Source organism: Erpetoichthys calabaricus, chromosome 14, assembly GCF_900747795.2.
Source record: "Erpetoichthys calabaricus chromosome 14, fErpCal1.3, whole genome shotgun sequence".
In the NCBI taxonomy this organism is placed as follows: domain Eukaryota; kingdom Metazoa; phylum Chordata; class Cladistia; order Polypteriformes; family Polypteridae; genus Erpetoichthys; species Erpetoichthys calabaricus.
Window position 1 is genome coordinate 106,437,379 of NC_041407.2, and position 27,570 is coordinate 106,464,948.

The 27,570-nt window shown below is 38.4% G+C and overlaps 1 protein-coding gene and 1 long non-coding RNA gene across 7 annotated transcripts in view; one reads left to right on the plus strand and one right to left on the minus strand.

The window, feature by feature from the left end:
- Nucleotides 1-27,570, plus strand: part of LOC127530168 (uncharacterized) — a 556,902-nt gene that overhangs the window by 147,599 nt on the left and 381,733 nt on the right. The gene's annotated exons all lie outside the window — the stretch shown is intronic.
- Nucleotides 1-27,570, minus strand: part of kat7b (K(lysine) acetyltransferase 7b) — a 50,160-nt gene that overhangs the window by 20,480 nt on the left and 2,110 nt on the right. For 4 of the 6 annotated variants that reach the window (XM_051936397.1, XM_028818722.2, XM_051936396.1 and 1 more), the window contains exons 2-5: nucleotides 25,039-25,186; nucleotides 14,001-14,177; nucleotides 5,487-5,726; nucleotides 4,894-4,976 (exon numbers count right to left, since the gene is read on the minus strand). In XM_051936397.1, the coding sequence (XP_051792357.1) occupies nucleotides 4,894-4,976; nucleotides 5,487-5,726; nucleotides 14,001-14,177; nucleotides 25,039-25,186 (648 nt within the window). The remainder of the gene's footprint in view (nucleotides 1-4,893; nucleotides 4,977-5,486; nucleotides 5,727-14,000; nucleotides 14,178-25,038; nucleotides 25,187-27,570) is intronic. The other 2 variants (XM_051936399.1, XM_051936398.1) reach the window with 1 other exon arrangement.

The window sequence follows — 27,570 nt, forward strand, 5'->3', positions numbered from 1 at the left end:
AGTTAAAAAAAAAAAAAAAAGCACAATTTTCTTCTTCTTTTGGTAAAAAGTATTTTTTCCCCTGGATACTGACAGAGGTGTCAATCTTTCCTAAACATCTCACAAATCTAGTTGAAATCGCCGAACTCCCAACAATTGAATTTGAATGGAGGGGTCATGAGTTTGATGATTACAATCATGTGTTATTCAATGCTAATTTATTTAAGAGGAACACGATTGATATAAAAACCCATTAATATCTTAACTTTGTTTTTTTTCTCTTCATACTGTATATAAAACTTTGAGAAAAATAGATTGTAATAATAAAATGAATAATGGGCAAAAATCCAAATACGTTTCATATACTACATATTTAAAAAACCAAAAAAAAAAAAAAAAAACCAACAAGGAATTGTATAAAGGTCAGCATTGTGGTGCAATGCCTCCAGGGCCCTGGGTTCAAATGCTAGGCATGGCCTGGGTGACTTGTTTTGTCAAGTTAGCACAACCCCATCTCATTGATTGAGGGTCTTTCTCCAATATTAAAAAAAAAAAAAAAAAAAAAAAAAAAAAAAAAAGACACTTGCATGCAAGAGTATCCAACAACTCTAAATTGGCCCAATTGTGATACAAATCCAGGGGTTCTCTGTAAGGATGTTTCCTCTCCTTGCACTCAGTGTTAGTAGGAGAATTTCTTGCCTCCTTAACTCTAAACTAGATTTTAAAAACTGTGTCTTGCTCTGAATAGATTATTACTATGCGACATTCTCAAGCCCAATTCAACTGCAACTGGGCAGCCAATCTCAAAAACAGACAGAGTAGGCATTAAGAACAGACAGGGTGTTAAACCACCAAGGGAAACACTCAACCATAAACCCTGGCAGGGCCAATTAACTTATCATACATGTCTTTAGAAGAAAACTAGAAAAATAGGTAAGAAAATTTCACAAAAAAAGCGTGTACACGTTTCATAGACAGCAACAAGGGGAGTGTTCTGAACCCAAAACTCTAGATTCAAGAGGTAACAATACCAGGTCATCATTAATGACAAATAGTTTGCTTTAATATCCATGAAAAATATTCAATAGGCCAATTTATATACAGATCCACACAAGGCCAATTAAGAACTGCCTAACGTAAAACGGACATCTTTGGGACATGAAAGAAAAACCCTAACAGGCGGAAAATGCAGAAACTTCATACAGATATAGGGCTAACCAGTTTATCATCATTCTGGCTTTTATTAAAATATTTTCAGCATATCATTTACATAATTTAAACAAACAAAGTATATGCATGTATAAAACAGTTGTACTATTTTAAAGCTAAAACTAAGATATACCCCCCCCCCCCCCCAATGTATCCACTCAGTTTTAACAAGAACACAAATTTTTTTGTTTGTACGACAAAATAGTAATAAACTTACATTAACAAAGCAAATTCAATTTCAGAGTATTTCTCTTGGAGTATCCAAGTAGCATTGATCAGTGCAGGACAGAATTACACAAAATTGGCCCGACAACTTTCTCCATACCTTAATCACTCTTGTCAGCAGGCCTTCATGATTGAAACTAACATTGCTGTGCACTTGACGCGAGTAAATGTTGTACAAAGAGCCAATGGCTCCAAGAAACTGAATGTGGATAAGGTTATTAGAAAATGTGGACAGGTGAGATACTCTCAGGTGATTTGTAGAGTTCTTGCACTGTACAAAAACAGCTGCTAATTCCAAACGAAACAAAATACCAAACATGCTTTAAATTTACTCCCAACTACTAACATTTCAAATGTTTATGTTACAGTGGAACCTTGGTTTGCGAACGTCTCGGTACACGTATAAATCGGTTTACGACCAAAAAGTTCACCAAACTTTTGCCTCGGTTCACGACCACACACTCGGTATACAAACAAGCCAGTTTCCCTTTCGGTTTGTGCGCGCCAATGATTTCAGCACGTGTTGCATTGTTCTCGGTCAGACGTGCGTGCTTTCGCTGTGAACTCTTTGTGCTCTATTTCATTTCCCTTCCGGTTCGTACGCGCTGATTACTGTATTTAAGCACCTGTTCAGCCTCTCCCTGTTCATTGTTCTCAGTCAGACGTGCGTGCTTTACCTGTAAACTATTTTGTGCTCTACAGTATTTCGTGTGCTTTTGCAGTTAACCATGGCTTCTAAGCAAGTGAAGAGTGGTGAGAAGAAATTTTTGCAGAAAATTGAAATCGAAGTAAAGAAAGAAATTATTAAAAAGTATGAGCTTGGTGTTCGTGTTACTGATCTCGCCGCCGAGTACAAGAAGTCAAAACCTACTTTTTTCAAATGTTCATTTTTTTCCCTGTGCTTAAAACTCATTAAAAAAAAAGTTTACACAGCGATCGGGTTGTAAGGCTATTAGCGTGAACTCCTGCAATGTTACTTTCTTGGTTGCTTATGGTTGGTTTTTAAATAAAATTCAGATTTGTTCAAATGTTCTTTTCCCCTGTGCTTAAAACTAAAAAAAAAAAGTGTTTACAGCGATCGGGTCATAAGGCTACAGTATAGCGCGAACTCTTGCAATGTTAGGTTTTCCCAGTGTTATTCAATGTTTTTACATTTAGTTTACTATTACGCTGTGCATTCTATAGTTTAATTAACTATATTTGTGCTTAAAAACTTAAAAAAATATATATTTACATACAGTTCGTATGGTCTGGAACGGATTAATTGTATTTACATATAATCCTATGGGGGAAATTGCTTCGGTTCATTACCAAATCGGTTTACGGCCAGAGTTTTGGAATGAATTATGGTTGTGGACCGAGGTTCCACTGTATATTGTACCAATGCTAATATACATAGATATATGATACACATGAGATTTGTAATGAGATGAATTAGCTTTAGTCTCATTAATTTCATGGCAGACCTCATTTTATACTCACACAGACACTACATAAATATGAGGTGTGACAATTTAATTCACGGAATGAATATGCAGAAAAAAAAATGTGTGCATATCTGTGCACTAGTGGCTACTGTCACCTTTTGAAGTAATCTCCATCTGCAGCTACGCATTGAGTTAGACAATGTCACTGGAATTACCCTTGAGTTGTCACATTATGCTGGATGTCAGAAACATCTGAATATCTTTGTCCTTTCATGGCAATTGTTATGGTCAGGAAGAGCCAGAAATCACCAGGGGCTAAGTCTGGTGAAGAGGGTGGATGATCGGTATTTGGTAATTGATTTCTTAGTCAGGATGTCCCGAACACTGAGCACATTGTGGCTTGGGGCATTGTCATGATGAGATTACACTTGTCATGCCATAGTGCAGGTCTTTTCCTTCTAAAAGAATCCTGTAACCTTTTCTAGGGACTTGTAAATAGCAATGATGGTTGACTGTTTTGTTCCTGTCGAATTTGTGATGGACAATTCCTTTGTGATTAAAAAAAAAAAGAGAAACAAAAAAACACAGTAATTTTACCCAGAAGGGTGACATTACACAGCTGTTCAGGGAAATAAATTGTCACACCTCAAATAAATAAATAATTCATGCCAACATGTTGTATGATATGATAACCAGACATGCAAGTAAGAATTTTACTCTACTTTGTACTGACAAATTTATACCTAAATTTTAGCTCAGTCTGTGTGATTCACAGCAGATAAAAAATTGTCTGAGACTTTGAAAAATACTTTAATTTTTCTGCTTTTCTTGTTTATAACACTAGCCCTTAAAGGCAACCTTTAAGGACATTTCTGGTTGATGTTCTACCTTTTCACGATTGTAACAGGAGTGACAATTTCAACTGTGATCAGTTATCACACTTAAAACAGGAGTTGCATTAAACAAAGGAAAATCTGTTGGAATTTTAACCCCTTAGAATACTTTTTCTTATACTACATATGCAGAAAGTAAATAACCTAATGATAAAAAAAAATTTTATTAACATGTTTGTTCATACAACAGTACAATGCTGCTTCTTCTTACGGCTGTTCCCGTTAGGGGTTGCCACAGCGGATCAATGATAATCCCAAACAATTAATATGAAATGCAACCCAAGTTTAGCAATGAAATCAAGGCTGAAGTCTTATTATTTTCTGGTGGGATATTCTAGTTGGCTGTGGTGGGCTGGCGCCCTGCCCGGGGTTTGTTTCCTGCCTTGCGCCCTGTGTTGGTTGGGATTGGCTCCAGCAGACCCCCTTGACCCTGTAGTTAGGATATAGCGGGTTGGATAATGGATGGATATTCTAGTTGGCTCTGTTGTAGAGGTTGTTTTATATTTGTTTTTAAGAGGCTGAAGTAACATGAGCAAATCAAAAACAAGTTTCCACTGTCTTTCCCTTTTTGATGCATCCATGATATCACAATTGACAGAATTAATTTTAGATGTCTTCAATTCAAATAAACCTGTCATTGTCTGCCTATAGATTGATCTATTTTAAAATGTGGATGAGAGAGTAAGTTGGCACTTGGACTTAAATGAAACTACATACACAAATATACTGTATGTTGCAGTATTTTCTCTGTTTATGGTATTTCGTGGTGCATTTTTTCATACTATGAAAAGCTGCATGACACTGTCTATAGACAAAATCTGAAAAACTACAAATATGCTGCTATCTATCTGACACGACAGAAACACCTTCTTTGGTTAAGTAAGCCACACAGAAAGGTGAGAATAGGACAGGTTACTAATTCTATTATTTTTGGCATTGCCAATAGGCATACAGAGAAGAAGTGAAAGGACAGAATTCCTGGGATGAAATTAAAACAGGTTTAATTGCAAAATTATTTAATCTTTCTGCCATATTTCAAGCAAAAACATTCTTCCATTTTAATACTGTTAGGTATTAAAGACAACAGAATTGTGCATGAAACAAACATATAACCCATACAACCAGGCACCAAAAGAACATATTTGATTTTTTTTCTTTACCTTGCATTCATCTGCAGATAAATTATGGTAGAGTGGGCAACCTGATATGGAGAAATGTCTTTCATGCTTCCCAGTCAGGTGACCTATTAATATTAGAAACAAAAAGATAAGAATCAATACCAATTGATTATCATTAAAAAAATTAAAAGCCAACTAATAAGTTATTGTTATTTTGTTGTTGCGGCTGAAGTGACCATCGGCTTGAATGAAACATGCCATGTACTACAGCTCAGACTGTACAGTACACTCAAATCTTTTGCATTTGAATACAAGCCAAGAGGCTTTGATGAGCCATCTTAATCTTGTATAACATGCAGAGAATGAACATAAAACTCACATCAGCCGAGAGGTTGAAAAACCTCCTAAAGTAAATTTTAGGAAGAAAGTTTTACACAGTAGAATCTGTACAAGCATGATAAGTGGCTAAATGGCATAAGGAAGATGTAGAGACAGACACAGCACAAAATACAAAGTCATTCTAAACAAGACATTGGACAAGAATGACATAAGCGCAATCAAGCTTCAAAAAGAAAAAAATAAATAAATGTGGAACTCCAGCAAAAATAGGGTAGCATAGCCAGCCATAGTGTTACCTAATGAGTTGCAGCCTGGCGTCGGACATTTCATGTTGAAGTTGTAGCTTTCATGGAAGCGGCGACGTTTAGGCCGATGGGACAAGTCGCTTTCAGAATCCTTCATAGACAAGTCCTTAGCCAGACTTTCATCATGGGAGGCATTAGGACTGGAGATGTCAATGTCTGACTCTGAGGAAGGAGCGTTTCCAGTTGGAGTGCGTGGAGGAGACTCGTCATGGTCCACTGCATTTTTCAAGTCTGTGGCAAAGCAACATTCTGTCAGACAAATATATATCAAAATACAGGAATCCAAGCACCACAACTTTGCCAGAGCTTTTATTTATTTAACAGTTAATTCTTATGTTTCACACTGATTCTAAAATAAAGAATTATTATTTATAAAGGCTGCCCAACTGTTTGTGTGGGTTAGGTCCCAAGGAGCCTTGCAAACACATAAAACATCCCATTAGTTCAACAGGTCCACTATATGGTGCCTATTACTTACTAATCCTTGCCAGCGTGTGAATAAGGTTAAAATTATGGCACAACAAGTCAGATGGCACTCTTGGAAAAAAATCAAGAAAAGTCCAAGAGAAATGCCACAAAAGCTGAAAGGCTCTGAGTTGACTTGCACTTCACACAGTCATCTTCTATGGCTATTATCGATTCCAAACTGTCAGACACATCAGAAGACTCCCCCAAAACCCCCGAAACCCCCCCAAATGGGTGTTCTAGTCAAACTTAAAAGAGCAACTGCTGAGCTTAAAGAGACACGGCCTATTCTTTCGGCAGGGAGTGTTTATGATTTAAAGAGTGCTGCAGAAGGGCTTTGAGGGTAAACTTGACAAGTGTCACCGTATTGCCTGTATAAAATACATTTACAGCAGATTTGAAAATAACTGCCCACTTTTTTGTTAGACATACAATTACAGCACACGAGGCTGCTTGTTCTAGTCATCTGCAACAACTGGCGGTGTCTTTACCACTGATGTTTTGTGAAGGGGTCTCCCACGAATACCTGGATCCTGCAAATATGAAACTAAGCATCTACTGTAATTCTTATTAGTAATGCACCAATATGAAAATTTCTGGCCTACACCAACAGCAATTACTTGAAGGAAAAAAAAAACTGTCATATACCAATTGTATGGTGGTTCTGCTGACATTGGTTAAGTACTGTGTATTTGTGAAAGTGACAAAAATGACATTCGTAAAATATGAAAACTCGCCATGTCCCTTAGCACACCTTGTCTTGAGGTGAGCAATCAGATTTGCTGCAATGTAGCTTTTACAAGCATTCCCTCCTCATGAAATTTTCACTGAGCAGAATTTGCAAATAATATCTGTAGCGTCATCAGCACAAACATGAAAGTGAGCCCACACTATAGACATTTTTCTACCTGCTAAGTTCCATTACTGAGGCATAATGGCCAATTGTAGCATTGGTTTTGCTTTATCAGTCGATACCAATAGTGGGCTGATACAATCAGTGCAGCTGCAATAATTCTGTGCAGGGCCGCCAGTTACACTGAAGTAAAATTTGATCACTTGTAGAGAAAACGGCTTCAATCACCCTCAGCTGCACAGTTACAAATCAGAAAAACAGAGAAAACAAATCCTGAAAAACAGCAGAGCAAACAGAAATATGGGTTCTAAATCCGACAATCCAGAAAATTTAGCTTGGTGGGTAAATTGTGTAATGACAATTAATGTCAGGGACCACTTAATAGAAAACTGGGGGAAAAAACACTTAAGAATGAAAATGATCATGACATAATCCATTGTCTTGGACTTGAGTACTCTGCATATAGGATGTTGTTCAGACACAAATCAGCGCAATTCAAATTTTTCCTCTGCAGCATCACAGGTAAGTGTCACCTTACAAGATGACTGGAGCCACAGGAGATTTCAATTCTTTGTCACTAAAACGGTCCTTCTGGCACCTAATGGATTAGACAAACCTATTTTCATCTCACTGTATTTAATGTAAATGATTGCTTCACTGAGGTTTAATTTGAAGAAATAGTGAATTTGTTCTTTGTGGCATCCGTGCAGCCTCTTAATGGCTATGTTTAACTATGTCAAATGCAATAGTTTTAAAAGTAAAAAAGTTTCCATTTTAACTTGTAATGTTGTTGCAGGCTGTAAGTGAACGAGAATTTATAATATTTTGGACTATTACAATGATTAGCAAATCCAGGAGTTAAGTTCACGCCCCTGATTGAGTAATTCATCCATCCATTTCCCCAACCCACTTAATGACAGAGACTCTATCACTACCCCAGGAGCTTCAAGCACAAGGCAGGATCCACCCATCTATTGAAGGGCATACTTATTCACACAGGGCATGTTTTCAAGTCTACAGCTTAACCTGCAGGTTCTTGCGACGCACGAAGAGAACCACAGGATCCACAGAAAACAAACAACACTGGCGAGAATCACTCTGTAGGTCGATTCAGATTTTGTCACTCATGTTTGACAATGAACCTATCTTTCTAGAGAAGTGTACGCAGCAAAATATTAACACGGAATCTCAAATTTTTCAAATAAAATTTACACTACTTCCATATGTGATACTCAAGCCGGTACAGGTTTGAACATAATATTGTAGGTTATGTGACTTTCATTATTATATCAGTACCAACTAAGTATGCCTGTGGAAAAAAAGCAAAATGGCAGACTCAATAAGAATTCAGAGTGAACTTTGCCAGTTAAACTGCTATGTGCTATTGTGATGGAAATTTGATTTTTTTTTTTTATTTGTTAATTTATTAATCCAAGAGAGGAAATTGTCTTTTCGTATGACCTTTGAAGGCCGGAGCACAGGGTCAGCCATTGTACAGTGCTCCAGAGTAATTTTTAAGATTAAAGCTCTAGCTCAAGGGCCCAACAGAGTAGAATCCCTTCCGCCAGTAACAGGATTTAAACCGGCAACCACCCAGATAGCAGTGCAGATCCTTCGCTTCAGAGCCACCACTACTAGTGGCGCGCCTCAAGCTTGTACATTTCTGAGGAGGGCCTGGCAGACGGGTGTTGACATAAGTGAACACTACCCAAGACATTCTGCAATTGTCAAAGCACTATTTTACATCACTCCCACTAGTCCTAGCTCCTATATGGTGTCCATAAGCTTCTACATATATTCACGACACTAACAACTGACTGGAAGCAACATTCTCAATTTTTTGTTTTCTATTTTTCTTCCTTGTCATCATGAGCTGATAGATTCACAGATGTCCTACACTGAAAACAATACTGAGTAGCACAGCAGCCATCACGCTGGCTTTGTAGGTCACATCCATTTTAGCAATTTATTTTTATTAATTTTGCAGTTCTATTTAAGATGTTATTTAAATATGGTTGCCTCTCGAGCAGCATGAATGAGCTGGACCATTATTCATGTTATCACACCATTCATGCAAACTTTACTGCATTCAAATCCCAGGAGGGCTACTGGTAATATGGAGTAACACCACACGACAAGCATCTAAAAGAATAGCAGTTTTTGTTTCATTTTCTTGGGAAAAAGAGTAATTTATAGCAGGGGTGCCCAAGCTACTTGACCATTATTATCAATATACTCTTGTTGTACAATATTGTAATGCAAGTCATACAAGATATATTATGTGGAAGAACTGTGAATGACAGGTACAGTAGTCAAATTCGCACCCTGGAAGCATCAGAGGAAATAGCGATTCAGAGCTCAAGAACCTGCTGTGTAGATTTTGCACCTTCCTCCCCTGTCCATGTGTGTTATTTTGTGAGTACTCCTGTTTTTCTCCAAGATCTGAAAATTTGTGCTTATTAGCAATAAATTGAACTTGTGTGGGGTGTGCATGATAGCATCGTAGAGAAGACCAGCACCCTGTCCAGGTCTGGTTCCTGCTGCTGGTATAGACTCTTGGTCTTTTGACGCCGAATTGAGCTAAGCTAGGTCACTAATGGCTAGACTACATCAAAAGAAAAAGTGAAATATAAAATATTACTCATTGTGAAATGCTCACTTTCTATAAAAAAAGTAGGGGCTCCTAACCTTTTCTTAGTGTCATCTGTTAAGAAAAGTCAAGCAAAATGACACCTTTTATTGGCTAATTAAAAAGATTACAATATGCAAGCTTTTGAGGCAACTCAGGCCCCTTCTTCAGGCGAGATGTAATACAGAGACTTGAGTTCCCTGTGTTTATATGCACACTTGGACAAGAAACAACATTGGTAAATCTTTAACTGAGAAATCTTAAATGTAAAAAATTTATAAGATTCCTCCAGGCTAGGGTTCATTTAACAAGAGAGAGAAGAACAAGGTGTCTCTTATCCAATGATCTTGACCATACTTTGTTTTTCTCTCTCTTGTTATTAATCCCCTCTTGGAGATTTTCACTTCAATAAAAGTACATTATTTAAATCATTCATTTTCTATTTTAATCATTCATTTTCTTACATAGTGCCCTTTGCCTAAGAAGGGGATGTTCTATGAAATCTTTTCCAATCAAGATGCAAAAAGATAAATAACAGACCTGAGTGGTTTAACATTATTAGTTTTTGCCCATCATTTCAACAGAGACATTCAAGTCCCCGTCCTGTAGGTTTGTGATCCCACAACAGCACGAGTGTGTATTTTTTCATGCAATAGGCACGCACATTAACACTTATCCATTGCTTGATTAGCTTATGGTGCAACCAAATAATCATACATTGTACCATGGACTTATTAAACTTGCACTGGTAAGTGTGCCTTGATGGATTTTAGTTCTTGATATTGACTTACTGTGACACACGACGTTTGTTTAAGCAGACACACGAGGACAGTATTAAAGCTGAACTTCAGATAGTTTAACATCCTGATGCAGAACAATCCCAAACCCCATCAGAAAACTGAAGTGTGCTAAATAACGCTCAGCTTTGGTGTATTCCAAGTTAAAAGGAGCGGAAGTTCACTAGAGACCGTGTTCATTTAATATTAAACTGGGCTAACAAAGTAGCATATACAAAACTGGCATGGCATGTCTAAAAGCAGCACCTACCACACTGTCAGCTCTAGCAATAAGAACCTGATGACAGATGATCAGAGGAAATCGGACAGAAGGCGTGAACAGTTATAGAATAAGACGTGTTATCTGATCAGTGTGGTTGATGATATATATGTTTGGTAGCTAGTCGCTAATTTTGAGCCACTTGTTTTACCAACAAGATACAAAGGTTGAAAACCGGCTTTTTAAAGCTAATACGCCTCACTTTCAAAAACGGACTTTTAGGCCACACTGACTAACAGGTTTATATCACAATAATGTGCATGATAAACAAATGAAGAACAGGTGAAACCAATGGAACCACAAACATGCAATTTTACAGTCAAATGTAGAGCTGACAGCACTGTCAAGAAGCTAATTGCTGCCTTGTAGACATGGGAACTTGTGGGTAAAAAGTGGCCACGTGTGTTCATGATAATGCACAACATACCTTGGTCGTTTATTATCTTACCCAAAAGAACCAAGCCTAGGTAACACTTTTGACTTGTACAATGCAAGTAATAGTCAAGGATGGATTAGACGTGTACCTTAAGAGGCGGGAAGCTACTTAAATACAACCTGAATATCAGTAGTGTAAGGGTAGCTGTTCTCAGTTGCTGGCCTGACAATTAACAGATTATAAACATGGCTTACTAGCTAGCATTTCAACATGCTCCGATTCTTAAAACTGCATACAAAGATGTTTCAGAAGGAAATTTGCAACACATTTGACTTAACAGTAAAACAAATTCTTACTTGTATTCAGACCCCTTCACTTTCTACATATTATACTGTGTTGTGTTCATTTAAAAATAAATCTACATTTGCCATTTTGCACATAAATCTACCCTCGATAGCCCATAATGCCAAAATGTTTTAGAAAGTTTGGTAAATTGAAAACTGATTTCATGCCAATGAATCCACTGTATATTTATATTTCTACATATAAGCTTACACAAACTGTGAACTCTTTTTGAATATCTGAGAAACGCTTTGAGCATAGGAAAGGCACTACATAAATAAAATGTATTATTACCAATAATGAATGCTTCGCAAATTAAGCTTCCAGTCCATGGACTGTAGAACTCAGGGCCCACCTGGGACCACACATGACCTACTTTTATATTCTGTGCTCTTGTAGTTCACAGTGTGTTGCATTTTGGACAAGCCTGCAAATAAGATTTTCATTGGGTTCTATACACGTAAATCTGAACTGATCCAATTATGCTACATTTCATTTTTTGGTAAATTGAAACCTTAGGGTCTTCTAAAGAGCCAAGTAATTTTCACAATGCCAAATAACACTTAACTCAGCATCACACACTTGTGTGTGTGCAAACAAAAAATGAAAAACAAATTATATGATAATGCTAAGCTGCTTTGTCTGAGAATATTATTGAGAGAAACAGAATGACTTACAACTACATGTACAACTGAGTAAAAGAAATTACTAGAATTTAATGTTTGCCAGTAGACATTAGTTCACATCCATAATATGATAAAGCAGTTCTGGTTTTAGACTCTGATGCCAACACAGTTATGATTCATAGCAAGTTGAAATCAACTTTGAATTATTTTTAGTCCTCTTTATAACATTACCATCCACAGATCTATATCAGGTCCATGTTCTAGTTTTTGATTTAAAATACAAACTCCATCCGTATGTCACATAACACACAGTATGGCTGTTATCTTGATTTAGTCAGCTGGATCTCATAATTCCCATCATTCTGGTCTTGGGCACCCACAAGGGCAGGTCATCTAATGACATCTATTGCCACTCCCTCAGCTTAATACTCTGTTTTGCTTCACACTACTTCAGGAGGGAGCACTCCAAGCACTCTTTACCAATTATTAAAGAATAGTGCTGTGCATATGCCTAGATGTCACAATGAAAATCAAGTGCAGTTACAAGAAGAAGACTTACCAATTTCAAAAAACTGCCATGATCTCTAAAGAGGATGTCTTTTGTTTCTCCGAGGACTGTTTGAAAACTACTTTACAACATATCCCTACCACCAAACCCAGGTCAGAGTTTTGGACAGCAGCATCAAACAAAAGAGTATTTTAAATAAACTCTCATTTATGCCCAACTTATATTTTAAATAAACTCCCATTTATGCCCAACTTAAACAAGGTTAATTCCCAAGCCTGTGACCAAAATATTTGAATATACAAACAAGGAATTTTAATAGCAAAAGCAAAACATAAAAGAAGAATGATGCATAAATTTAAACTTACATTTTGCATTATGGTAAATGTAAAAATAGGAGCACTGGGTCACCCCAACAGCAGTAATCCCCTTAATAAGGATAAAAGCAGTCACACTAATGCCACTCGCTCAAAAATAAAAAAATAAAGTAATAGACACAAACAGACACACACAAGATCATTGGTCTGTTAAAAATAAATATTATCAGTGCAATTGGCCAGATCTCACCCTCATAAACAAGATTTAGCAAAGCAGAAGCACTAGAGAGGACAGCAAAAGCAAAATTAAATATTTAAAAAGACAGAATAAAGAACTCAGTTCTAGAATAGAGAATAATTTTGCTTCAAAAAAACAGAAATCAGACTAATTTAGGATGGCTGGCATATCTGTACTAACAAATCCAAAAACTGCAGATGGCAGAACTGGGAATGTGGGCCAACTGAAAAAAAAAATTGGCACAAGGGAAAACAGGGAAAAATACGTAAAACTAAATACTTCAGCGCAAATGAACAACGGTGAGAGTCTGCGGCCAACAGGAAATGAAGATGACCAAAACCAGTGAATATCGTCACTGCTAGGGAAACTCGACACATGTGCATGTGATAATCCACTGGACAGGAAGTGACACAAAGGCTGAGGATATTATTTCAACAGTCTGTCTGCACAAAGAGGGACAAGTTGCTTGAAATTCTTCCTAACGTTTTACTCATTGGCTAACAGTATTTAGACTTGGATGAAGTCTGCTATCCATGTCAAGCCGCATTTCCAAACAATCGAAGTCTAACAACTGTGTCTGGCATGACAAGGGATGCCACTGACCTTATACTGGCCATGAGTGAAGCTTCAAATCATAGGGTGGGGCACAGAATGTCCCAAAACCTTGGCCGACTAGCAGTTTACAACCTGACACAGAAAGTGAAAACAGGAAGCTTCTAAAATATTCCTCCTGTAGTTTTCACAATATGCTTTACATGACCACTTAAAGGTCTCACACGCACATTAAATCAACCCTCCACCTACTCTACACAGGAGGAAATGTGTTCTTAAAAAACAGACCTAAATAAAATGTTGCAGTGTCATAGATGAGAGGACAGGCAAGGGCCACTTTCACCAGCCTGGCAAAGGCATCTGCCTCTTTGCGTTTTTCCATTTATTAAAATGCAAACATTATTCTTTTTGCACATTTGACTTGGTTTGAAGAACTGAGTTCTGGGATTAAAGAGCAAGGAAGTTCAGTATGCAGATTAAAGAAGGTGGATGTCAATGAGATGTACGACTGTCTCCCTAAAAGCACACTGAAGCTCCGTCTCCTACCCCGGTCAGAGAAGTCGATGGCTTGCTCAGTTTCTGATCCAGAGGAACGTGTCTGGCGCAGCGGGTATTTCTTGGGGGTGACTGGCGCCCCCTGCTGCTGGCTACGTGTCACCCGCCTGGTGGAATAGGAGGCATCATCTGAACCAATGGACTGGACATTCTGAACTGGACTGGAATCTAAAAAGAAAGCCTTTACATTTTACAAACATCCGACAGAGCTTTTCATTGCATTATCACTTCACTAAGGACATAAAAATAATAATAATGAACCAGAAACTAAAATGCAAGGGTCGGCAACCCATGGCACACCTTCAGAACTCAACGTCTATAGAGTTCTCTGTCCATACCGAGTTCAGCATTAAGAGTGGCAGGCTCATATTCTAAACATGACACAGTGCTTTTGTTCTGCTATCAACCGACTATAGTTTACTGAGAACTGAACGTGTTGGCAGGGCTGTGAATTTGGTAGACAAAACCTTTGACTCAAATTCTGACTCCTCTATTTGTAATTAGACGAATATACGAGGTGAGACACAAAAGTAACCGGATTGGTAAAAAAAAAAAAAAAAAAAATATATATATATTTATTGATGAATTACAGCATTATACACATTGTCACCTTCTATATCCTCCCTCTCCCGATCTCCACACCGCTCCATACGTATCGTCCACTGATTGAAACAGTGCTGGAAGTCTTCTTGGATGAGGCTCTTCAACAGGCTTGCCATTTTTGTGTTCACTTCATCCATTGAAGAAAAATATGTTCCCTTCAGGTCACTTTTGATTTTCGGGAACAAGTAAAAATCACAGGGAGCTAAATTGGGCGAATTACGGAGGATGACTGAGGACAGGAATGTTTTTGTCAGTAAAAAACTGCTTTATGGAAAAAAAAAAAAAAAAGACAAAATTCGAGAGAAATTTGATGTTTATTCACTGTTCAATTTTTCCGCCTGACATTATCGCGGCAACTCGTGTAGCGATTGTTGTGCAAATATTGACTGCGCTGTTCACAGGATATACCTAGCCGGTCGGCGGTTTAAGAAGGAGTGTAGGAGGGGATATACCGTATATACTCACAGATCAGTCAGGTCTTGAAACCTGAAAAAAAAAAAACGATCATGAAATCAGACCCTGACTTGTACGCCCATTCAAAAATACGACATCTTTTTGCTTCCTCCAATCTCGCACAAGTTTCTCAGACACATTGAATTTTGTTGCAGCAGCACAGTTACCAATTTCTTTCACCACTTCAACAACTTTTAATCTAAAACCAGCTTCACATTTTCTTCTGATCATAGATAAGGGATGCTCTTACGATAAAGGTGTATGAGGGTGTGAGATACAAAAAACACAAAACAGTGCAATCATCGCCTCGGAATAGTTCAGGTATTACCGTGTGGTCACGGAGGCACAATACATAGAAACAAAAAGGCTGTGTGCTCTGTGGTTACTCTCTCAGGCGAGCGGTAGCATATCATCATAATCTTCTTGGACCAATAACGTGAGTTTTCCACGTTCAACGTATACAACCGACATTATAAAATACCGGAAATTAGACAGTAAAAATCAAGCCCCGACTTATCCGCAGGAGAACTTAAACACAAGTATATACGGTAGTTCTATGATTCACTTCCGGCCAACCTCCAGTTGGTTTTCCAGGAAAGCCCCAAGCCCAGTCCAGTTATTTTTGTGTCTCACCTTGTATTTACAATGCTGATTGAAAGCACACAACATACAAGATGCTTCATCACTGACAGCATGTATCATCAGGCCATATTTTTAGCACTCTAATCTGTTAAAGTTCATGTTTAAAGGCTGCAGCAATGTTGTTATGGCTCACAAAGAGTAACATTAAGCAGAAGACTAAACTTACAAAATTAAAAAAGAAGCTATATTTTTATTAGTCTAGTTCAATAGAATCGGAACATGTGAAATTGGAAATTTTAACACATTACATTTTACATTCAGTCAGAGTTAGTACATTTTTGCTGCACCGACTTCAGTAACACAATAGTTGCTTCCGACTCCATCTCTGCCTCTACAGCCATGTGTGTTGCTTTACATGTACGAAGGGGAGTCAAGCTAAAGTTAGAAAACAGGATTTAGTAGAAAATGGAACGAACTTTAACAAAACTGATAATGTAATTTCTCCAATGCATAGTCTCCATTCTTCTCAATGCACTTGTGCCACCTGCTGGAAGTGCTGGGATTCCAGCAGAATGAAAGGTTTTGTCTTATCCTCGCCACCAGTCATGCACCTCTTTCTTCATGTCCTCACCCGTCTTGAATCGACGACCACTCAGAAGTTTTTTTAGCGGTCCAAAAAAGATGGAAATCACCCGGTACCAAATCTGGCAAATAAGGAAGATGTGGCAATACCTCAAACTTCTGATTCTCAAGACAAGCTGTGGGCAGGCAGGCATTGTCTTGCAGCAAAAGGACTCCTTGAGACAGCAGATCTTGTCGCTTGGATCGAATAGCAGGCTTCACATTGGTATCCAGCAATTGACAGTATCTTGCACTAGTGACTTACAGTACCCCTCGGCATGTAATGTTTGACAATAACTCGGGTACACGAGTGGTGGCGAGGACAAGACAAAACTTTTTGTTCTGCTGGAATCTGGGCACTTCCAGGCAGGTGCTGCAAATGCATTCAGAATGGTGGAGACTACAATGAGAAATGACATTCTCAGTTTTGTTAAGATTCATTCCATTTTCTAACTTTAGCTCGACTCCCCCTCGTACAATGGGGGTTTCAAACTCAGATCCTCAATGGCTGCATTGCATTCAGGATTTCTTTCTAGCCACTTTCTTAATTAGTAATAAATTACTACCAAAATAAAATTTAATGTCTTAATTTTAACTGACTTCCTCTTTACATTTAATATTTGTTTCCGTTTCTTTTTTCCTTAACCACCATCCAAAACAATAATGACGTGTAAAGCATGCTAACAGATGACCAGCTATTTTAATCCCATTTAAATCTATATGTTCATCAAGCAATATCTGTTTCAGTAAAATAGGTGAAAAGAAAACGCAAAGATATGAAAAATGGTGATCTGCACTGGTCCAGAAAACATTCTGATAGTGATTTCAGAAGAAAAGAAAATCAACGGTATAGGAAATGTCTGATGTGGCAGAACACTAGCATGCAACAGAATTAAATAGTATATTTTAATAACAGCAACAATTGGCTTCTGATTACGAAATTGGTTGGTTTGAAATTGGTGATCCGTCAGGACCAGAGTTTGAGACCACTGAATTAGCTGGTCACCGCACTTTGTATACCATTAACCTTAGCTGTTAGTTAAGAAAAAGAGAAAGAAAAAAACAAATGTAAAGGCTTTGAATTTTAAAAATTAAGTCAGTTAATATTAAGGCCATAGATGTCTGTTTTATTAGCAGCAGTGACTGGTTACTAATTAGGAAGGTGGCGCTAAAAAAATCTCCACCCAAAAGTCGTATTTTTTATGATGTTTACCCCAAGCAGTTTGTAGTGATGATTGACAAAAAAAATTATAATCTCATGTTTTCTTAGAGAAGTGAAGATAAAAAATTTATGATATAAGTAGCCATGGAAGCCTGCAGTGAAAAAAGCCTGGGGTCCTACAAACTATTGAAATCGTCAGAAAAAAATCTGAAATGTGTAGATGTCAGGTAATTGAAAAGAACTACTCTGGGCGTCTCTCTCCTAGGAGGATTCATTTTGCCAACGTGCTTGCTTTGCTTGTGTAATAGCGGCGGGAGGAAAAGTAAAAGGGATACCCGTTTTGCTATATGTTTGTCTCACTTCTGTATTTGTGGCCAAGCAAGCAAGTCTTTCTTTAGAGGTTTCTTTTTGCTGACGTGCTCGCCTCGCTTGTGTATTAGCGGCTAAGTGAGTTTGTTTCTTTGGAGGTGGAGCCCCAACTCCATCTCTCACTTCCGGGCCAGACAGACCGACACACTTCCACGCGTAGACGTTTATATATAACATACATGTCAAGTGTAATCAATGCTCTACAAAGGCAAATGACATGAAAAATGTCCAATGTTACTCACTTCACATAACCCACATACAGTACCACTTATCCAGTCTTTTGCTCACAATATACACAAATGACACCTTTTATTGGCTAACTTAACATCTTGCCTGAAGAAGAGGCCCGAGTTGCCTTGAAAGCACACTTATTGTAGTCTTTTTAGTTAGCCAATAAAAGGTGTCATTTTGCTTAACTTCTCACTACATCCATAATGGCTAACACGGTACAACACCCTAGTACTGCTCACAATATGCTAAACACATGCATTTTGTGCTAAAATATTGTAATACATACGTCTGCAAAAATCAGCACACGTCATAAACGGGAAGTGCAAGTCATATAATGCTGAGCTTTTGAACTGAAGATCTGCCTCTTTCCCTCACTCATTAGTCAAGCGTCCTGTCTTCCGTTCACAAGCTAAGCATCATGTAAATGTGTTTCCTGTTTATGAAGTGTGCTGATTTTTCCAGAACCATCTATTTACCAATAAATTATGTTTTGTATGCTGTCAGTAAATAACGGGATAACCAACATGTGGATCATACAACACAACTAAATGAGATTTTTTCTTTTCAAGGATATTTTTCACATCACTGGCCATTGTACAGCATCGGTCAGCACTGATGTATATTATATCATAAACTTTTCAGCTTCGTTCTCCATGAAAACATGAGATTAATATTTTTGTCAGTCATCACTACAAAATGCATGGGGTAAGTAACATAACAAATATATTTATATCATTTTTGGTTGAAGAAGGGTAAATTACGCACAAAAGTTATTTTTTTCTTCACAAAGAGAACCACAGACATGTGGATCAAATGGCCTAGTAGTGTGATAGAGAGCACAACTTTAGGGAGATTTAACACATCACTCAATAGTACGTTGGAGAACCTTTGTGAACAGGATGGACAAGCTTTTGGGGATGAATGGCCTGTTCTCACAATTGTTCTAAAATATTACAATTTTTAATTGTGGCATGATATTGGTTTTTGGCTGTACTGGCCACTACTAAGGCAGTTTACACAACTGGCAAAGCAAGATTTTTGTAGGCTTTATTGTTCAGTAAGTCAAAAGGGCTGCCAATTTGATCCCCACCACTAGGTCATTTTGTGACCTTGAGCAAGACACTTTACCAGCCAGTATTTGCACAGTGAAGACAAACATAATTTCAACATTACACCTGTATATAAAATAAGACTGATCCACAAACTAAGCCTGGGCTATGAAGAGTCCAAAGAGCTTTCACTGTAATTATAACACTAAATGTAAGTGTAAGCCTCTCTAATGTCCAAGCTGTCTGGAATGTAAATCACAAGGTAGGCAGTTCAGTCCTCATCACTGACTTTCCTTTTAAAAAAAATTCACATCATCAGTCTGTATTGAAATTTTACTAATTTGTAAGCAGCTGCACTCTACAGAAGATTTTTAAACCACTTCAGATAAATGTATTAGTGGAGAGGGAGCAGATACTGTCGGGCACACATTAGATATCTACACTACATGCCAAAGTCACCAAAAACTGTCTCATCTGGAGAAGCAGCAGATCTAAACCAAGGTTCCACTGTACTGCCATGCTCCACAACCAGTCACAGATTAAGCACACCAACCCTGCACAGTAACCTCATTTTGGCTACTTGTAATCGTGATATCAATCTTTCAGTCACTAACCATGCAGACTGCTGATGAAACCAAAAGCTTTGTATAACTAAGCTCCTCCTTCAATACCATGGTCCAGTACAACATCTGCAAAACTCTAGTAGTTAGACCAGGGGTCTCCATCTCCAGTCCTGGGGCCTCATGCATAATGGCATGCGTAGAATTCACACTAAAACATGACGTAAGGACAAAAGCAGAAATGTTCGTACGCACAAAAAAATCCAGATGCATAAATCTGTGAGTACGGCAACTTCCACATTCTTCCAGTCCATAAATCCCGGTCAGCGTGAAAAGTAACGCACGTGCACACGCCTGCTGCCACTCCCCAAACTCCCCCAAGAATTACGCCTCTTTGAATATGCAAATCAATATAAATAGCCCTTAAGTTCAGCGTTCTGTGAAAAGGCAATGGCAAAAGCACGGTGGGAATAGAAGAATTTCAGCGAATACCAAGTAGAGGAAAGGAAAAATGTACTATTTGTTGGTTTAGATAGTGATATAAACAAGAAAAGGAAGTAGATCGAGTGACATAGAGTGTTGGAGAAACTCGAAAGCTCAAGTTCACAAAGACGCACAGTGCCGAAATAAAAAAAAATTGTCAGATATCAAAGTCGCAGTGAAAAGGCGAGTCGTAGCCCACCGTCTGAGTGCCATATGAAAGCTTATTAGGGTACAGAAAAAAAAAAAAGGCACACAGTGGGGAAAAAAGCACGAAATGTCAACTTAAATCTCAAAATTTCCACTTTCATCACGTAGTTTATTTTGTCATTACAGTAGAACATCATAAACTTCATCTTAAAATCATTTAATTTACCAGTTTCTCAAATCCCATCGTAACTAGTAGCACGTTACATGCTTTGTTTTGTATTTGATCTTCTATGTGCTCTATGTGTGTACATCACTACATGCTTCCGGGCTTTCTCTTCCTCCGACAGGACACAGAATCCATTACATTCGGAATATTACAGTCCTCTGAATAATTAAAATACTGAGATGAATACTTGATATCATTTTCATGATCATAGGAGTTAAAGCATGTTATGAAACATGGGAACACGGTGGCGCAGTGATTGTTCATGCCTCACGCAAGATGCTTGCTGTGCCGTGCCGGACCTTCGATTAAATAATTTATCGCAGCAGTACTGTCTCTTTCAAACGTACTAACCCCCAATTCCTGTCCCTACTTTTCATTCTTCAAATACCCAATCGCCACACAATCAGCTCTGTAACAGACGTTAAGCCACCTGTAAGCTTAGAACGCTGATTTTTCAAAACTTTTAAGGAACACTGAAATATCTTCGTAATACATGTTTAATTATTCTATCCATCTGTCCTTCCAGTGTCACGCCAGCCCCAGCAAGAATACAGTGCGAGGCAGGAACAATCCGTGAACAGAGCGCCTGCTCCTCGCTAGCGCTGCGATACCATGTCCTCACATGTTTAATTATTCACAATATAGATTATTTAAATGAAGTTAAAACTTTTATCTGTATAATATAATAAACATATTTGGCTGCATTTCATCTTAAAAATGATATCGTCATCATATGTAAATACACGCTTTATTAAGTGGCTCAGGTTGTGCAATATTATAAATGTATCGCAAGTTTAGAGTGAGGTGATTGTACTTATAATTACAAACAGTTCTACAAGGAGCACTTGATGGACTGATCGAGTGCATTTACAGTTCTTGGGATGAAACTGTTTCTGAACCGCAAGGTCCGTACAGGAAAGGCTTTAAAGTGTTTGCCGTGTGAGAGCAGTTCAATAGACAGCATGTGCTTGATGCTGAAAGAAGAAGAAGAAGGTGCAGTGAGAGTAGCAACGCTAAAGCAGCTATGGTATTTGGAATAGTTTGACCATTCCGTGGAACATTATATTGTTACAGGTTAACTACAATTAGATCCAGTAAACTAATAAACAATATGCGGTTAATTTCAGTGTATTTATAAAGCAGCGTCAGGGATGTGGATCTAAAAAAGAATGGGAAACCACACTGGAACAGAAGCACTGCTTTGACGCTTGGTGCCGCCAGTTTCCAAAACCGAGCGGAGAACTTGCATACGCCAGGGTTTTAGCTAGCGTGAAAATGGCTTTACACCAAGTTTAGGTTTTATATATCGCGATTTGAGTGTGGAAACGGGAGTATGCAACATTTTTGTGCGTATGCACCATTTATACATGAGGCCCCTGGAGAGCTACTGTGGCTGCAGGTTTTCATTCTAACCCTTTTCTTAATTAGTGAACAGATTTTGCTGCTAATTAACACTTTGCCTTCATTTTAATTGATACACAACTTAAGACTTGGCCCCCTTAATTATTTCTTTTTTTTCCTTAATTAGCAACCAAACAATATTAAGACACAAAATGAGCCAACACATAAACAACCACATACATCTGTCACACAATAACTGAAAATAAAGAAAGGTGAAGGCCTCAGTAATGTTGATCGGCTTAGGTCCACAAAACATTTTGACAGCCAGCGCTCTTAAAAAAGAAAATCAACAGTTTTGGAAATGTCTGCCATGACAGAATGAGTGCCATGGAATTAAATAACGGGTTTAATTAGCAACGAGAATTGGCTTCAAATTAAGAAACTGAATGAAGTGAAGTTGGTTGGAGTTTGAGGCCTCAACTTAGTTGGTCATCTGTTGGCTCACTTTACATTAAATTTATGTTTAGGTGCAGTTTAAGGGTAAAAGAATCAATTCAGCAGTCAGAGTCTCAAGAAAGGTCAATTAAAATAAAGGAAAATAGTTAATTAGCAGCAAAAACTAGTCTCTAATTAAGAAAAGAGTTAAATGAAAACTTGCACCCACAGTAGCTCTCTAGGACTGGAGTTGGAGACCCCTGAGTCAAACTAACAAATCAGTGCAACTCCCAATCACCTCTAACCTCACTTATGAGCAAATCCCCTAGGTAGATGAACTGCTCCTCTTGGGGCAGCTACCCAGCCTTTACCCAAAGGAAAATAATAAACTATATGATACTAAATACAGAAAAAGGTAAAACTTAGAATGACCACACATGTTGTATATCATGATTCCTACTTCCTTCAAGGATCAGGAATAAGCTTTTATAACATTTTTAATGCATTAACAGAATGATCTACATCCAAACATTGAATAAGGAAACAACAGCATTAAGTTTTAATTGCTAGGAAAAGCATATCTGAAACGGCGTACAAATATATTTTTGAACTTTCATTATATGTCACAAAAAAAATGTATTAAATACAAAAAACTCAAGGACCCTCAACTAATAGCACCACATGAGCAATGTACTAATCAGAGGACTGAGTGGATAAAGCACTGGTTTTTAAACGTTGTCCTGAGCACCCCCACGTTGCTTCAAGTTTTCATCCCAACAAACTTTTCAAGTGGAGGCCAATCTCTGCTGTGGGCCTTCAGCCGCAGTACAAAGAAATGAGTAAAGAAAGCAGAAACTTGTCACCAAAATACATACATCTTTACATAAAGTTCATACTGCACAATATTTATGATGATGCAGAATGGGAGCTGGAGACGTTGACCAGTTAAATGATGTGCGTTAACTGCATGAACTGAAAGAAGAAAGAAACACCTTGAAGATGCAAGGGGTCCACAGGACAAAGTTTGAAAGCCACTTCCATTAAGGTTGCCGACTCCTGCTCATAAGACACTTATGTGAAAAAACTGGACATATCAATAAAAGGATTGTTAGCAAATAGATTTTTTGCCGATTTATGTTCCTAATTACAACTTAATATTTCCATCTACAATTAAGCACAGGTTGTTGGCATTTAACATTCCTAACAGATGTATTCACAGCCAAAACAAGACAATAAATTAGCAACATGAAAGAAAGACACCACCGCCGCCGCCACCACCACCACCACACACCTGGGTACAGTGGTGCTTTTCACATTGCCATTTTTCAGTCTGCAATGGGGCTTTTACAAGTCTGTGGCTGCTAGACAATATTTTCCATGACTATTCTACACTGCCATTTCTTACAATGCATGATTTAGCAAATGTATTTAAATTAGCAATGTTATATTTTGTCAAATAATTGGAGTCCCACTACATTCAAAAGTGAACAAAGCATTAAAACTCCTATAAATTGAACATCAATCCATAGAGTACTAGAGACAAAGAGATGGACTGGACTGATGACCACAATCCACAGGTATAAACTCAAAGGTCCTCAAAGCATCTCTTTGGGATGGTACACATTCTGATTTACACCTTTCTAACTGATTTTGTCATTGCACAATTATTCATTTCAATCAGATGTGCTATCTTCCAGCTATCGTCTCTTGTTCAGTTAAACCTTTTATCCTTAAGTGTCAAAGCTGCATACCCAAGGCCTACACTCTCATATGCTGCCAATTAATATGGACAGGAGTGGTAGAATTTCTCCTTTCGATTGTTGGATGAATTGACACTTATTTCTAAGAACATCAAAAAACACCAAATCTTGCACCTTCAACATCACTGTATGCCTTTCTACAGAGAGAGCAAATGAAAATGGACACCAAATGCTTAGAAAGGCAGAAAGATTTGGTCCTATGCTAATAAAATTAAAAAGTGAAAAAACTCCTCTTGATGCCATCAAATTCAGACATTGGTATAGAATTCAATGCACTGCAAGACAATTAAATTTAGAAATCTGCAACTTGATGAGTCACATAAATATTTAATTTATACAAATCTTTTTCTGCAGTTCCTCTAAGGGTTTAAAAAGGGATTTAGTACTCAGTGAGAAAAACATGTCACAGTTTTGTTTCCTGTAATCAAAGCACGTTGCCCCAATGGTGTAAATGGCACATGAAAGCACTGCAAATCATACAAAACATTTAAAACTAAACATGACCTTAATTTGCCCCAAAAATGAATAATTGTGGCTCTGAGAGACCGACAGCTCATCCAAGGTTAGTAGTTCCTGCCTCATGCTCAGTTCTCAGTGACCTTATAATGGAAATGTGTATTCATTAAATTAACAGAGCAGTAGTCTATCAAAATGTTAAAATTAAATGTAACATGCTAAATTAGTTTGCAAAATACCTATGCTCTGGAAAATATTGTTTTATTTTTTTTTTTATTTAGTAATAATACGGCAATCAAATCAAAACTTTGTGCTGCCCCAGTCATCAAACAGTGGCTCTGAATAACATTTGCAAAGAAACTAAATTGCCCAATAGGAATTCCTAAACAATATTCCAATCAGAATAACTACAACTGTTTAACTATAACCATTTCTACAAAATCAAATAGGAATTTAGCATCTTTTATTGTGTCCACCCATACCTCACCATGAAACAAAAGAGAAATTACCAATAGCAGATACATAAAAAGCATATCTTAAATGTCCCTAACCTTGTGAGCTCTGGCTGAGACGCACAGAGGCTCGGGTAAGACGAGTCTTTTTCCGGGTGTTGACGTCACTCTCTGAACTGTCAGTGTGCTCCAGGTCAGCAGAGAAGTCAGAATCTTCAGTCCCATCAGAACTGCTTCCGGCATTCCGCTTGAAAAGAAGCAAAAAGAGTTAAGGTGGTTTGTCCTGTGAATTGCTGAAGACGTCAGCACAGCCTGGCAGTGGTAAATTTCAATAAATGAACTGCCAAAGAGCAGGAAATGAGTCCAAACAAAACTCTTTCACTTCATCCACTAAATATTTAAAGTGAAATTTGTGCCAAGCAGCTTAATCTTTTATTCTTACGCCAATTCTAAAAAATCAACACCATACATTATTAACATGTAACCCCTTAAAATGCCTTCTGACTTGTAATCACGCATAGTAATTCAATCCAAAAAATGACTTTAATGAAATAACATAATCAACACAATCCAACCTCTGCTCCTCAGGGACAAGCTGACAGAGATGGGAGTAGACTCATACCTAGTGGCATGGATCGTGGACTATCTTAAAGACAGACCTCAGTATGTACGTCTTGGGAACTGCAGGTCTGACATTGTGGTCAGCAACACAGGAGCGCCACAAGGGACTGTACTTTCTCCGGTCCTGTTCAGCCTATATACATCAGACTTCCAATACAACTCGGAGTCCTGCCACGTGAAAAAGTTTGCCGACGACACTGGTATCGTGGGCTGCATCAGGAGTGGGCAGGAGGAGGAGTATAGGAACCTAATCAAAGACTTTGTTAAATGGTGCAACTCAAACCACCTATACCTGAACTCCAGCAAAACCAAGGAGCTGGTGGTGGATTTTAGGAGGCCCAGACCCCTCATAGACCCCATGATCATCAGAGGTGACTGTGCAGAGGGTGCAGACCTATAAATACCTGGGAGTGCAGCTGGATGATAAACTGGACTGGACTGCCATTATGATGCTCTGTGTAAGAGAGGACAGAACCGACTATACTTCCTTAGAAGGCTGGCGTCCTTCAACATCTGCAATAAGATGCTGCAGATGTTCTATCAGACGGCTGTGGCGAGCACCCTCTTCTACACGGTGATGTGCTGGGGAGGCAGCATTAAGAAGAAAGACGCCTCACGCCTGGACAAACTGGTGAGGAAGGCAGGCTCTATTGTTGGCATGGAGCTGGACAGTTTGACATCTGTGGCAGAGCGACGGGCGCAGAGCAGGCTCCTATCAATTATGGAGAATCCACTAAACAGGATCATCTCCAGACAGAGGAGCAGCTTCAGCAACAGACTGCTGTCACCGTCCTACTCCACTGACAGACTGAGGAGATCCTTCCTCCCCCAAACTATGCGACTCTTCAATTCCACCCAGGGGTGTAAACATTAAAATTGTACAAAGTTATTGTCTGTTTTTACCTGCACTATTATCAATCTTTAATTTAATATTGTTTTTTGTACCAGTAAGGTTCTGCTGGAGTATGTAAATTTCCCCTTGGGATTAATAAAGTATCTATCTATCTATCGGGTGATTCAAAATGATTCATCCAATTTCAAAATGATTTAAATCATCACAGAACAATGCAGTAAATTGTAAAATAGTTTAGGTGAGCATAAAGATTATTTAATTTTACAAGAACCCAATATGACCTCCTCCTCCAGCTGTCCTGACAACATCAACGTGATAGTCAAATTCATCCCAAACTCGATTGAGCACGTCGGGGGTCACTGTACTCCCGGCTCTTTCAAAGCGATTTCGGAGATCATCCAGTGCTGTTGGGAGAATTCTTAACGTACCCTCACAAAAAATAAAAGTCACACAGTGGGAGATCTGGTGATCTTGGGGACCAGACGTGAAGTGCCAAATCATGGGCTCCTTTACAGCCAATCCAGCAATGAGGGAGCTCGTTGTTGAGAAACACTTGAACTTCCTGGTACCAATGAGGTGGCACTCCATCCTGCTTTTGGTGACAGTCAGAAACTCTATGAACCCTCTCTTTCAATTGGTATGTGATTGGTTCCTAGGCGCCTCACGGTTGTAAAAATAAGGCACTTTGAAATCAGATTAATCTTTTTGAATCACCCTGAATATACACTTATTGTTACAATGCAGTAGAGTGAAATGTTTTCTTGCAAACTCGATCAACATGTGACAAATCTGTCTGGTACCAAACCATAAACCTTACTGCATGTTTGCCTCAACTGGTCAATAGCACCAAATTCCTTGGTCTGCAACAAGGCCAATAAACACCACCTCCATAGCGAAGAAGGTGCAGCAACGTCTCCACTTCGGCAGCTGAGGACAGCAAGACTACCTGACCTTATTTTCACCTCTTGTTTTGCAGGGATACCATCAAGAGCATTCTGACCAGCTACATCACCGTCTGGTTTAAGAATTGCAGTGTCTCTGACCACAAGGACCTACCGCACATAGCAGAAAAGATCACTGGGACCTCTCTGCCTTCCATTAAAGACATCTTCATTAAGTGCCACATCTGCAATGCCAAACCTTGTCCCACTTGAATC